Source organism: Daldinia vernicosa (assembly GCF_022497035.1).
Source record: "Daldinia vernicosa strain CBS 139.73 unplaced genomic scaffold F5Y00scaffold_29, whole genome shotgun sequence".
In the NCBI taxonomy this organism is placed as follows: domain Eukaryota; kingdom Fungi; phylum Ascomycota; class Sordariomycetes; order Xylariales; family Hypoxylaceae; genus Daldinia; species Daldinia vernicosa.
This window is the reverse complement of record NW_025953945.1, coordinates 2,389-16,833: the sequence shown is the minus strand read 5'-3', so window position 1 is coordinate 16,833 and position 14,445 is coordinate 2,389. Positions and strand designations below refer to the sequence as shown.

The 14,445-nt window shown below is 39.8% G+C and overlaps 3 protein-coding genes across 3 annotated transcripts; 2 read left to right on the top strand and 1 right to left on the bottom strand.

Annotated features, from left to right (window-relative positions):
* Positions 1-15: 15 nt before the first annotated feature.
* Positions 16-3,977, top strand: F5Y00DRAFT_270428 (uncharacterized protein; the record flags this gene model as incomplete). The annotated part of the gene is made up of 4 exons (XM_048012611.1): positions 16-1,139; positions 1,203-3,475; positions 3,526-3,549; positions 3,643-3,977. 4 exons carry the CDS (start codon positions 16-18, stop codon positions 3,975-3,977), a joined length of 3,756 nt encoding a protein of 1,251 aa, XP_047863908.1.
* Positions 3,978-4,030: 53 nt separating this feature from the next.
* F5Y00DRAFT_270426 (uncharacterized protein) lies at positions 4,031-7,914 on the bottom strand. The gene is made up of 4 exons (XM_048012610.1): positions 7,293-7,914; positions 7,033-7,225; positions 6,725-6,964; positions 4,031-6,655 (listed from the first exon to the last, which is right to left on the bottom strand). The coding sequence occupies exons 1-4, from the start codon at positions 7,569-7,571 to the stop codon at positions 4,203-4,205; spliced, it is 3,165 nt and encodes a 1,054-aa protein (XP_047863907.1). The 5' UTR covers positions 7,572-7,914; the 3' UTR covers positions 4,031-4,202.
* Positions 7,915-8,820: 906 nt separating this feature from the next.
* F5Y00DRAFT_96270 (uncharacterized protein) lies at positions 8,821-11,132 on the top strand. Its single transcript, XM_048014377.1, has one exon. It carries the CDS (start codon positions 9,066-9,068, stop codon positions 10,980-10,982), a length of 1,917 nt encoding a protein of 638 aa, XP_047863906.1. The 5' UTR covers positions 8,821-9,065; the 3' UTR covers positions 10,983-11,132.
* The last annotated feature ends 3,313 nt before the right edge of the window (positions 11,133-14,445 follow it).

Genomic DNA, 14,445 nt, shown 5'->3' with positions numbered 1-14,445 from the left:
TAGTAAACCCTTAACATGTCTTTCGGCAGTCTTAGTTTCCGTATTACCAATTCTTCCACAGAGAACCCCTTTAGCGACTCTTTTTTCCTCCACCAATATGGCATATCTATACCGGTTATGACCTCGGTTTCTCAATTCGTTTCGGTGTTGCAAAGGTTCAACATCAAAGGTCCAGACAACTTTAACGAGGTGCATCTGGATAACCCTATTTACTTCAAGCACATCGGCCGCGGGGCGCAATTTACCGTTTTCAAGCCCATCTGGGGAGCAGCGAGTAACGTAGTAATGAAGCGCGCAATCCTCAACGACGCAGAAATCACTGAACGATCCCCTTTTCAGATTAAAGAAGATTTCCGAAGGCGATTGAAAACTCTGGAGGTGGAAGTTAAAGCTCTATGCCACGACAGAATCCGCCAGCATCCCAATATTGTCTCTCTAAAGGCTTGGGGCTATGATTATCCAACTCGAGATCCTCAGTTTCCTAGCCCGGTCCTCATCGTTGAGCAAGCCGCCTGTACTCTCTCAACCCTCCTAAAGTCTCCGGATATATTGTGCCAAAATGGCCTCTCCACGATGTCTAGATATCAGCTATGCCTGGATATCATGTCCGGCTTAGAGTGCCTGCATCAATGCAATATTGTCCATGGGGACTTGAAGCCAGATAATATTTTGATTTTCATGAGGAATCACGACAAAGTCCCGTATCTTGCTAAATTAGCCGATTTTGGGCTTTGCATTACGATAGAACCAAAGGAAGACCTTACGTATTCGCGATACCGTTCAACACCGGGATGGCAGCCTCCAGAAATAACAGACTTTAGTCTAAAAGGGTGTCGAGTGGGACCTGAACTACTATACAAATGTGACAGTTACTCGTATGGCCTAGTTGCGTTATCCACGTTAATATTTGATGGGAAATCGCCGCTAGGAGGCTCGAATCGGAGAGGCACCGATGCTATACTGATTGAGGCCTCAACTGCCATCAGTCAGTGTAAAAGTACATCACTGTATGAAAGGGAGCTGCTAGAGAGGCATTCGGGACGTATTTTCGCGAAACTTCTTCCGGAAGAGCCACGCTGTCGGTCGCTAGCGTCAATAAAGCTTCTGGAGGATACGTCTTGCCGGGGATATGGTGATTGGTAAGATCTTTAGATAAAATATCTCATAATTCATGTAAAAAGGTGGCTTATATATTATTATAGGGTAACTGCTACCTCTACAATGGAGTATAAAGACTTGAAGAGAATGGGATCACCTGCTGGGCAAGACAAGTATGTCTTTTGGACCAAGATGGGAAGAGCTGTACTCCGACAGCTCATAGAAGATCACAAGACTACTGCTCCTAACACCCCGTCGCTCCAGCTAGCCGGCGATGTTCTATTTGGAATGGCGATAGGGTTTATTCACAGCGCCACTTTGCAGCCAGACTTTCGCAATCTTGCTATGGATTGTTGCGTTGCTGCCACCCGTGTACATACGCCTAGTAGCGCTGCCTGCGAGGTATTGCCCAGACTGGCGGCCGCTCTAAGGCCAGAGTGGAATTTGGAGGCTGAAATTGACGTTGAGGATATCCTTTTTAAAGCGGGCTGTGCGGGTTCCTGGTTTGCAGTGAGGCAGCTTGAAGAGGAGGGGAACCGCCGATCAACTAGCTGTCGTGAGTTACATAGAGGTAGCGGCGGCTATAACGAGGAGCGCCTTGACTCTTTGGCGCGGGTTGCTGGCATGGAAGCGTTCCCGGGAATCTCGGCCGAGAACGGATTCGTGAACATCCCAATGGTAGCTCTACGCGGCCTGAAGGCCGTCGATTTTGCTCGGTCATTCCCCCTCGAGCTTAGCAACCAACCGATCGATGATGGCGGGAACACAATACTTCACCTTGTCTCGATGTTGGGTAGACATGACCTAATCGGCTGCATTGTTGAGAAGGGCAATGTCTCAATTGACCAGGTTAACAATGCTGGAGAAACACCTCTATATAAAGCCTGTGCAGATGGAAGCGCATTGACCGTTAGGAAGCTGTTAAAACTGGGAGCGGATGCTTCTATTAATGAAAACCGATTCGGAATATCCTGCTTACATTGGTTATTTCAGATGGAGGAGAACGAAGCGGAAGATATCGCTGTATTGCTAATTCAGAGCGGTGGCTGTGTGAATTGCCGGACTGATTGGAACTCGAGAAGGGATCGGTCTCTAACTATTAGCACTGATCATTTCCCATTTTATTGGCCTCATGGTACCCCGCTACACTGGGCAGTTCACGTTGGATCTTTAAAGATGGCGCAAATTCTGCTTCATCTAGGTGCGGATGTGGATGCAGGAGACGTACTCCCTTTGAACAATGCGCATACCCCTTTGAGTTCCGCCATATACCAGGGCGATTTTGAAATGGTATCCTTCCTTCTGGAGCATGGCGCCGACCCCAATAAGGAGATCATAACAGGAACCACTGCGCTCCACTGGCTAACTAAATCCTCTGCCTTTGGTGACTTGCTTCGAAGCAACTTCCTCCGCCACTGGGTTTATCGTGGCGGATGGGAAAGATCACTAGGTATATCTCGGAATTGTATTTCAGTATGCCGGAAATACGGGGCGACTTTTGATGGTAAGCGGCTTCTAATTGACGCAGCGGACTCGGGTGACGGAGCTACTCTTATTGCTCTATTAGAGCTTGGCGTTACTCCAGGCTTAGTTGATGACGCGATATCATGGAAGAAATCCGCCTTGCATACTTGGTGCGGCCAGAATCCACTCATGACGACTTATCCTGATCATTACTTTGAAGTCCTGACAGCTCTGATCCAACGCACTGATTGGGCATCTCTAGACGAGCAAGCACAACACTCCTTATTTCGTAGTGCTATAGTGAATGGCGGTAAAACAACAGTCGTCAAGAGGATAGTCGCGAATTTGCTACAAGCAGGTGGTCCATATTTGAGCATCAATGCCCTCGACGAATACCATTGCCCACCCATTGCGCACGCATTGCAAAATGTACGAGATGGTGGCCAAGAAAGCGTTGCTCTGACAACTCTATTTCTTGAGTTAGGTGCTCAAAGGGTATTCCGGGATTCCTACAACAGGGACTTCCTTTGGTGGCTAACTAATAATTACTGCATCACTGATGCGCAATGCTTATTCCTCTTGCGACAGTACATGTCCGGCTATTCGACCCAAAGCCAGAAAGACATGTTAGACCAGTCGAGGTGTTCAGTGACAGGTGTTACGGCGTTAATGAATTTAGCGAAAAATTCTCTAGTAGAATGTTTGAAATTCGCGCTGGATCTCCAAGTCGACCTAAACGCCGAAGACGAAAAAGGGAGGACGGCACTTGATCACGCTTTAGAATCGGGAAATGCGGTGCGGTGCCGACTCCTGAGGAACTGGGCGATGCATCGAATCGGCGAGCCATCGGCCGAGGATAAATTTTCAGAGAACTTTCTGTTTGACGTGGAGACAGAGTGGGAAGATCACTTTGGTGAGTTTACCAGCTTGTTCGTTTGAGAAACGTACTAAACGTGGCAAAAGTAAGAGGACTGGTTTCGAATAGCAGTAAGTGCCTAGGCCCGTCTCCCTAAGTAATATCTACAGATTATCTTCGATATGTAGTAATAATTTAAATCGACGTGCTGACTTTGATACTAGGGGAAAGATACTTTGCATACCCAAATATTATTCGTATCCTCGCTGACGCGGGAGCTAAGACCGGACACGGCTATTGGGTCAGGAGTCCTAGGAGCGCCGATAGGAACTTTGTTGAGCTTTACAAAGCGGACTGGTTCGTGAGGGACAAACAACCATTTTACGATCTATGGAAGCCACTATACGAACACGATAAGTGGATATGGATATTGGTCGATTTTTGCGATAGGGTCTTTAAGAAAATCCGCTCGTGCTTTTGGACACAGTCTGATCCTGATAGCACGTTGTTGTCTCGGTATATGAAAAATGCAACTATTGAAAGGCTACCTACATCCTAGCCAGGGGTACGTAGCTCACGCACGAAAGCCCTAATGAGGGAGAGAGGCCCTGGGTGGCTAAGGTGCCAATTCTAATGAAAATAAGACCGAAACCTGTATCAAAGATAACTATCATACGTATAACGTTAAATTTTCCACGATGCATATAATGTCTCAGTCCTTGCTAGATGGTATCGATACTTAATCTTGCTCATAAGCGTCGATCATCTGCGAACACGGTGCAATTTAACACTCCCCGCCTACATCTGAGCGTACCTTACACTCAAGCTTTCTCACGACCTCTTCGGACCATAAAGTCGTAGGACTGGTATCCCCCAAGGTTCTTCGTTGGCCATCCAATGCCTGCTCGTGAATCTTCAACGCCGTCTGGAAGCAACCTGAGAGTTCATACATCAGGGCAAGGTCATTCAAAGACCATAGTGTGTCATTATGCAATGGCCCGAGTACCTTCTCGCGGGTCTTCGTTGTTTTCGCCTGTAGATCAATGGCTCTTTCAAGCTGGCCTAGGTCGCGAAAGCATTTAGCTAGGTCGCTTTGAGTCCATAGCGTATGAGGATGCTCGTCTCCCAAGGTTCGGCTTTGGGCCTCTCGCGACTGGCTGTGAAGTCTGATAGCATCTTCCAGCCGACCTTGCCTACGATGGCATCTCGCTAGCGTGTTCAGGGTCCATATGACTTGAGGGTCCGTCTCGGGTAGCGCGGAGCGAAGCGACTCAAGTGCCCTCAAATGCATAAGTTCTGCATTCTCGAGGTCACCATCATGCCTGTAGAGGCGTCCGAGCTCGTTGACGATCAAGACCTCATCGACGCCGCTGTTGGCATCTGCATCCTTCTGCGACTCTAATGCCTCAAGTTGAGTACTTATTGCAAGGGTTACATCGCCTTGCTGGTCGTATAGAAGACCAAGCCCGCTCATCACCCACGACAATATTTCAGGTTTCATATCTTGTTCCTCTTTAACCCTTCCGATAACGGCCTTGAATTTTTCTACCCCTTCTTCCAACCGGTCGGCTATAGAGTATTCCCTTGCCAATTCCCTCAGAAGTATATTCCTCTCAAAATTGGTAATCCTGTGCCCCATGCCGCTGTCGGACGTGTGAGAATCTAAAATAAGCAGAACTTCTAGGATATCCTCTAATTCATCAATCTTGAGGTGTCTCGTCCGTTCTAGGCTTTGTATTAATCGCTGTGCCGATCTGATTGATTTGAGCATTGATTGCAAGGGAAATCCGCTCTTATCGAGTGCAAGCCATGTTGCTAACGACAGACGTCGATGCTCGGGAGATGAGATTAGCGCAATAGCTTTGGCCTGGAGTTCGTGATCGACTTTTGAGTTGAGCAGATGATAGCACCAATGCGACGTAGCATAACTCGTATATGGAAAGCTCATCTGGTCCAGTTCTAGCTGTTCACACACTCCAGGCATAACAAGATATTTCAAACATATCCCTGCTATCTTATAGTGGCCAACGCCCAGATCAACACGAGGTTTATAATCGCGCGTGGGTTTCTTATTCGATGTGAGATATTCGTACATTGACGAGTGGGCTATGCGGAATGTATCCGTCTCACGTTCGTACTCGATAAGAGGAGGGCAGGCTTTGAGTACTACCGACTTGTATACGACCCGCCTAGCTAGGTCTTGCTTCGACGGCACACGGCCTGAGTTCAACATCGCTAAACCCTCTTGTAGTTCACTCCACAGAAGTGGCCGTGGGCTGCAACATAACAGCGTCCATATATTTTGGCGTAATTTTGTCCACTGCGGCGACTGTCGAGTTATCCGTTGGGCGATACTGTCATAAAGGAGATGGAGCTCTTTCGGCTGCCCTTGCAGAACCTCTTCAACATCCTCTAAACAAGTAGCATTTTCCAGTTCCTTAACCATAATTGTCGCCAAGAGGAAGATTCCCTGGCATTGATGGTTCAACGCTGCTATAACTTCTCTGCATGTCGAAAGGGTTAAGTTTGGAAGCTTGCTGACAGCATTCACTAGATAAGTGTTGATATCGAGTTTAGTTGACGTCGACGAAATTCGCATCGAGGGAAATGACTGCGAAAATTCGTGAAGATTTGGATTCGACCTGCTAAAGAATAACGTGCGGCATGAGTTGCTCACCCGGAGTATTTCGAGGAAGCCCTGGAGGTCTTGGCTTAGGTTTTCACACTCGTCGAGTCCATCTATAATAAGGAGAGTTTCGCGGGCAGATTTACGTATTATTTGCTTCAGAAGCTCTGACGGATTGTCCTGCCACGATATGCGGTTCCTTCCGTATTTCAGGGCCGAATCCATGATAGGTTTGATGTACTCAATAAAAGATGGTGTATGATAGAGGAGTTGGCCTAATAGAGTCCGATAGAGAGCCAAAATAGTAAGGCTTTCTTGGTTAGAGTGGTCAAAGAAAAAATACGCGATGCTCAGATCTTCTTCCCTTCCACCGAGGCAGTTTTCGATGTGCCTAATAACAGAGGCACAGAGAACAGACTTGCCAACTCCGGGGTTTCCATAGATCCAACGTGTACGGGCCACATCCTCTTGCAACTTTGGCTTAAACCAGCTTTGGAAAAATTTGGCGCCTGTTAGCCACCCGCAGGTACCCTCTGCTCGTTTTATCAAGTTCCGATGGTACGTCAGAGACACGTCGACGGGCGAGAACCAGGATATACACTTGGCGAGCTCTTCAAGATTCTATCGTTTAGTAGTGGCTCGTATGCCTATTGGAATTGAATGCTGGGAGGAGTTCATACCTTGATTCTCTACATGGTTTATTCGTGAAGGCGGCAACGAAGCTGATATTCTTTCTAGAGCCTGCGAAGCTTCGACCCGAAAATCTTTCTGAAGTTTCAGATCCTCGTGAAGTGCCCGGCGATGTAAAAGGGTCGTAAGGGAGCCCAGGCTTTGGAGGCGCATATTCAGTTTTGAAGAAGTTTCTTCAAAGTCTCCAACAAAGCTACTCGCGCTCCAATGTAGTATTGTTTGAAGAGTGTCTATCTAAGATTAGTCATTAGATCTTGATCCGGGATCGAATCGTTGTCCAATAGTATAGACGACTGACTTCGTTGCCCAACTTCTTGTTTGGCTGCTCGTAAGAACATAAAAATATCCATGTACGTGGAAGCTAATGCTCCCTTTAACGCTTCGGATTCGCCGAAAATCTGCTCGTATTCGCGAAAGATCATCAATTGGGTTCCTAGCTTCTTAAGCATCATAAGTAGCTTGTTCCACCAGGAATTTGGAGTCCGCGCCATCTACAAACAAGCCATTAGCCATATTACCTACGCCAAATCGGCTCGTAACTTTGGCTGATAAACATACCAAAACAATCAATTTTAGAGCACCCCATATAAGACTGGATGGATTGGCCTGATATTGGGTCATCGTATCTACAACAGTCGAGTAGCGCTCTATGAAACTTAGGAGTGGCGTTAGCATACGAATAGCTTCACCCGGCGGGCGGCGATGTAGACTAGCCTCCAAGGCTTCTATCTCTTCCAAAATCACATCGACTGAGATCGAGGGCTGGGCTCGTTCAACATAAAGAGGTTTGGGTTTCATGGCTGATAACCTAGAATCTATACTAAGTGTCCCTGTCATTTCAAGGTGTTCATGATTTTTAGTTTATGAAACCCTGCAAGATATTACCTCAGTAAAATCATGTTTAAGACAATTTTGAACCCAGAGGGGTGTAGCATGATTTATATAAGCATCGGGGCTGGTGTGAATAAAATATGTAGGTATTTTCTCTTGCATCGACTTAGCTCCGGTCGAATGTGGTCTACCAATAGCCCCTCCGCTAGAGGATGACTATGCCAGCCAGCAAGTGAGGCTTCATGTTTTCACCGAAAGCGATAGATAATTATTCGACCAAGGCTCCGCACCAGTCGTGGCTATGCTGACGCTGCAAGATATCCTTGGAGAAGAGCTACCTATGCGTAATATTACTCGCCAGATATTACTGGGACACCCTATTCGGTTCGGCACGGTAAGTTCTTCCCGCCAGTAAAATCCGTATGTCACATATCAAACTTGGCGTGTGCATGAGTATTAGGAACATCTTCCAGGAGAGGAGGAAAAGGAGGTGATCTAAGCACACTGCTCCGCCGCGCCAAAACAAGGCACTGCAGGTCTGCCTAAAACAAAAAGATTTCAGTCATTTCGTGTTGTATTACGATTCCACCCCATTATGAGCAATTATGGCATCCCCGGAGCTCGCTCAGAAGACATACCGATTGACGAATTTGCCTGGTGAATGCGATCTTGAAGAAATCCGACAGCTATTCCCCTTATCTGAGCGAGGGAAAATCGAACGGGTCTCGTTGGTTGATGCTCATATAGGTATTGGCAGCATTTCCAGCAAGATCGCAACAATTACTTTTTCATCTGAACCCCCACAATTGAAGTCCCTTCGTTCGGGAACTGATGGATTGTTTCGGAAATTCTTTGACATAGCGGATCAAAGATTTGCCCTCGCTCATATTGACAGTAACTTCTACGGCTGGACACCCCTATCCGTCGATAATGATGTCGAAGCGAACAAAATTGTTGAGTATGGTAACCTTCCCGTAAAATACCCTCCGAATCTAATGATTGCGGCATAGTATTGTAGCCGTAACCGGCTTGGCAGGGAAAGCATTTGCATCATGGCAAGGTGATGATGGATCGATGTGGTTGCGAGACCACTTACCATCCGATATCCGTGGCATTCGGATCTCTGTTTTTGGATACAAGTCCGAGTTATCGCCAAGCAATTCAAGGGCCGTACTGTCTGACTTCACGGACGAATTCTTGGGGTGTCTTGTGGCTAGGAGGAAGGAAAACCCCCACGAACGAGTATGACGGTGTCAAGTAAATATCAACAACGTGCGCGGTTATGCCCTAACTTGGCTCAATAGCATCTACCACTCATTCTCATCGGCCATAGCCTCGGCGGATTGATAATAAAACAGGTGGGTTGAATTCTCGTCCAGCAAATCTACACTATGTTAAGAGCGCTGGAAGGCATGGTCAAAGTGTGCGAAAGACCAAAACCTCGACTTTCTTCGGCGTGCGATATACGGCCTCGTATTCTTTGGCACTCCACATGATGGTATGGTAACAGGGCCTTGGCTACAAGCCGTCATCGACGAACCGCCAGAAAATCTAGTGCGGGATCTCACTCCCGATTCACCAACTATGAAGGCCCTCAGGGAGGACTTTACGAAAGCAAATAAAGACATCAAAATAGTAAGCTGCCACGAGCGCCGCGAAACACCCACCGCAGTAAAGCAAGAAAATGGGACTTTGAAGCGCTGTGGTCCTCCGGCGATGATGGTACGCGAAGGGTCCGCGTGCTTGGGTTGGGACAACGAGAAGACGATACCAATTAATGAGAATCATTCGATGATTGCCAAGCTAACACGCAAAGAAGGAAGCGCATACCACAGGGTTAAAGATGCCATCGCTGATACGATTAGAGAGGCCCAAATCATTGTCCCGAGACTCTTCCAGAACTTCAACATCCGCGAACAGCTGCGTAACATAGCATCGACATCAACCACTCTATGTTACGCCGTGCAGTCAGCGACAAGCTCCGAGTCAGACGTCCGCGGGTCAATAGAACAAGGGCTGGTCAGGATGTCTGGATTATGTGATACGTTACTTCATGATCAGTTCGGTGATTTCTTTCTCGGAACTCAGGCCCCTTCAAAATACGTCGACCTAATAGCTAGGGATATCGAAGAACTGGCCCACACCATCCAGACTTACTTGAGTTTTGACATGACGAACGACGAAGCTCAACCACTGGATACTGTCGTCCAATTTGGCTCTAAAGTCTTCCGCCTGACTGAGACACTACAGCAGACGATGTCGTCGCGAATGCTCCAGACTTCAAGTGCCGCATCCTTTTCAGGGCTATCGTTTAGAGAGTCGGGACTCGCCCATATCGCTCGCCAGCAACAATTATTTCGTTCTGCTAAGCAATTACAACCGGCAACCCCTCTTCCGGGAGCTCTTCGTCTATTTTCCAAACACTCCGATCCATGCTTCAGAGAAGACTTGACGTTGGGCCAATACACACCCGATGGTCGAGCGGGGTCACTCCAAAGCCAGACAGTCATTGTAGAACATAGGCGATACAATCCCCCGAAACAAGGCACTCACGAGATTTCATCGGAGGAAAAACAACGTGCCATGGATGTTAAGGTCCAAACTCAGAAGCTTGCGGCAATTCTAAGCCAAATAGATAAGGATCCGAATACCATCGACTCCCTTCATAGCTTACGTTGTCTAGGGTTCGTTGACAACGACAAGCTAGGCGAACTTTCTTTCTTGTATGAGATCCCATCAGCGTACTGTTCACCAAATGGCATGGTTTCTCCCCAATTTATGACTCTAAAACAGGCCATTCAGAAACTTGCGAGGTCCCCTCTAGAAGTCCGTTTCAGTTTGGCTTATCGGGTTTGCGTTGGACTCCTCAATATTCACAATTCCGGTTGGGTGCATAAAAATATTTGCTCATCTAATATCCTATGCGCCGTGGCCAAAGAGAGGGACGAAACTTTGAGGGTCACCCATTGGGACTTATACATCAAGGGCTTCGAGGCCTCTCGAGAGGCTCTTGCAAAGTCGAGTCTCTCAGGAGAATGGGACGAAAATACACTCTACCGCCACCCGGACAGGCAAGAGACACCGTTAGAGAAGTTCAACAAGGGATATGACATATACTCCCTAGGGCTCGTTCTCTTAGAAATAGGTACCGGTGAGCTCATTGAAAAGCTTTATGCTAACGTCCGAGGCCGCCTTCCGCCGGGAGAAGACTTTACGCCTTTCGGGTGGCAAAGTGTGCTTCTGAAATGGGCTAAACGGAAGTTACCAAGTGCGATGGGAACTAGATATGCAACGGCTGTTGCAAAATGTATCGAGGGAGAATTCCAGATTTCTTCTGATAATGACCAACAAACAGAATTGGCGTTAATGTTCCAGCGCACACTTCTCCAGTCGATAGGAGCAGGTGTAATGTTTTAAGCCAGTTGAAAATATAGTTATTGATTTCATAAGTACATTTTAACATTAAACCCAGTACTTGTTGTCATGAATTTTAGTTTAGATTGGAGAGTCGACCCGAACTATCATGCCATAATTGGAGGGCACTTTTATTAGCACATTCGATACCCCCGGCACCTTCGCTTTTAACACTTTAAGTACCTGGCATTTTTAACATTTATCGACACGGCTCGGGACTTATCTTAATAGCTTATACTTTAATTCGAAAAGTAAGCTTCGTTTTTACCTTTTTTTTCCCGTTATAAACGTTACGAAACTTTTAACTTATATATTTATATTTTAATTAATAAATAATTTTATTTTAAAGTTTAATTAATTATAAATGTATAAATAAAAAAAAACTTATTTTTAAAAATTAAAAAATTAAATAATTATATTATGTTTTTATAATTATCCCGTTTAATTAAATAATATAAAAATTAAATAAACATTATTTTTAAAAAAAACTTTTTTATTATAATTTAAAAATAATCCGTCGAAAACATTTTTTACGTTAAAACTTTTAAAAATTATTATACGAAATTAATAAAAAAATAATAAAAAAATAATAAAAAAATAATAAAAAAATAATAAATAATTTATTAATAAATAATAAAAAAATTAATAAAAAATTTAATATTTTCGATAAATTTTTACGTATAAATTTATAAATACGTAAAAACGTTTATATAAATTTATAAATATATACGTTTTTTTAAATTTTAATTTTATTATAATTTTAAATTTAATATAAATATATAAAAAAAGTAATATATTTAATTATATAATTATATTTTATAATTATATATATAATTAATAAAATTTATAATATAATTATTTTATAATAATATTTATATATAAATTTTAATTTTAATATAAAAAAATACTTTTTTATATTTTTTATTATTTTAAATGATTTTAAATTAAAGTTTAATATTTAATTTAAAAAAATGTATTTTTTATAATAATATTATTTTTTAATTAATTATAACTTATAAAACTTTTTTTTTAAAATATTTTACTTTTAATTTAAAGTTATTTTAAACACGTGTTTTTTAAAAAATTAATTTATAAAAAATAATATCATTTAATTAAATTAATTAAATTAATTAATAAAATTATTAAAAATAATAACGTTAATACGTTTTTATAATAAATAATAATTAATTATATAATTATATTAATTTTATTATTAAATTTATTAATTAATTTATACGTTTTAAATTTTTTAAAAATATTAAATGTAATTATAACGGTTATAATATTAATCGTAACATTAATTAAAATTTAAAAAAACGCATGTATTTATAAGTTCGCGTAAACGTTTTCACGTGTTTATAAACTCGCACGTGAAAATTTATCGAAAACATTAAATCTTTTATTAATTTTCTTATTATTTATTAATAAATTACTTATTAATTATTTATCATTTTTTTATCATTTTTTTATTATTTTTTTATTAATTTCGTATAATAATTTTTAAAAGTTTTAACGTAAAAAATGTTTTTAACGAATAATAATAACCGTAATAATTAATTAATTAATAAAATCATTAAAAATAATAACGTTAATACGTTTATAATAAAAGCAACATTAATTGCGTAATGTGTTATTTATTAAGTGCGCAATATGCGGGGTATAATCCCGGGTAGCTTTAAATCGCTTCCCGCATCCTTTTTTAAATAACTTTACGAATTCTCGTCTAAATCTCTCGGAAAAAGCATTATAAATTATATAACGAAATCAGCAAAAATATGAACCCGGCCGCACGTGATTCGGACCAATATTGACCCGGATACGGCTGAAAGTATGAATTTTAACTATAGTGGCTGTTTTAAGGCTCTTTTTAATGGCTTTTATCCCCTGTAATCTCAACATCTTTTAACCTCAATAACTTTACCAATACAACCCGGATAAATTCCGGAAAAGTTTCAATATTTAAATAACTAAACGGTCAATATTATAAAGCAAGTCCGAGATTTTTAACGATTTATTTCGTAAAGATACGGCTGTTTCTATATAATAAGCTAAAATAAACTAGTAAATACTAGTAAAAAAGTCACTTTATATACATAAATTCTTACTTCTTTAATATTTCGGCCAATTCGGGGCCGAATCACGTGCACCCTAGAGCGGAATTTTGCTCATTTTCTTATTGAAACTATGGTGTAAATTATATATAAATCGGACCGGAATTCGTAAAGTTATTAAGGTAAACGTTAAAAAAAGGGGAAAAAGTAATAAGTACGTACCCCATTTACTGCGCACGCAATAATGGGCATATTACGTAACTAGTGTTATTTTATAATAAATATTAATTAATTATATAATTATATTAATTTTATTATTAAATTTATCGATTAAATTTATATGTTTATATTTTTCGCGACGTTAAAAATAACCGTAATATTAATTATAATAATAATTATAATAACGGTTGTAATAATACCGGTCGTAACGCGTTAATCGTAACACGTAATAAAATTATATAAATATAAAAAAAATAAAAAAATATAAATAAATAATAATATTATTATTTTTAAATATAAAATAAATTATTTTATATATATTATTAATTATATTATCGGTTATAATAATAATAATTAATAATATTATTTACCGTAAAATAATTTTAACGTTTAAAATTACGATATAATAACGTAATATTATATAAATATATAAAAAGTTTAAATAAATAAATATAATATATTATTAATTTTAAATTATAATTTATAAATATAAATATATAAATTATATATGTTTAAAACGTTTATAATAAACGTAATTTACATTTTAATAAATTATAATTTAATATATATTAAAATAAATTTTTTAATAATTTTAATAATTTTTTTAAAAAGTATTTAATAATAAATTATTATTTATAATAAATAATTATTTTATATTAAAAATTATATAATTTAATTAATACGTTTATTTTAATTTATAATATATAATTTAATTAATTTATTAAAATTACGTTATAATATAATTAAATTAAAAAAAATAATAAATATTAAATTATTTAATTATTTTATATATAATATAATAATATAAATAAAATTAATAATAAATCTTTTTATTAAATTAATTAAATTATATATAATTACGTTATATAAAAAAAATAAAAAGTTATTAATGTTAAATTAATAATTACGTAAAATTAATCACGTGGTTACACGTGATTAATTTACGTATAAAACAACGTATTATTTTAATTAATTTATATATATATAATTTATTAATATTATTAATTATAATAATATATTATAATATAAAAGTATTTATATACGCGTTAAATAATATATTAATTAATTATATAATATATAAAAGTTAATTAATATTAATTAATATTTATTTAATTATATTTAAATAATATAAAATAATAAAATTAATAAAAAACGTTTATAAAAACCGTTAACGTATAAATAAAGTTTAATATTTA

Bases quoted from the DNA above. Each gene is read 5' to 3' on its own strand.
- F5Y00DRAFT_270426 (XM_048012610.1), bottom strand. From the start codon at position 7,571: ATGACAGGGACACTTAGTATAGATTCTAGGTTATCAGCCATGAAACCC. The intron at 7,226-7,292 runs GTATGTTTATCA...GCTTGTTTGTAG, and splicing joins CTCTAAAATTGATTGTTTTG to ATGGCGCGGACTCCAAATTC. The intron at 6,656-6,724 runs GTATGAACTCCT...AGAATCTTGAAG, and splicing joins AAACCATGTAGAGAATCAAG to AGCTCGCCAAGTGTATATCC.
- F5Y00DRAFT_96270 (XM_048014377.1), top strand. From the start codon at position 9,066: ATGGTAACAGGGCCTTGGCTACAAGCCGTCATCGACGAACCGCCAGAA.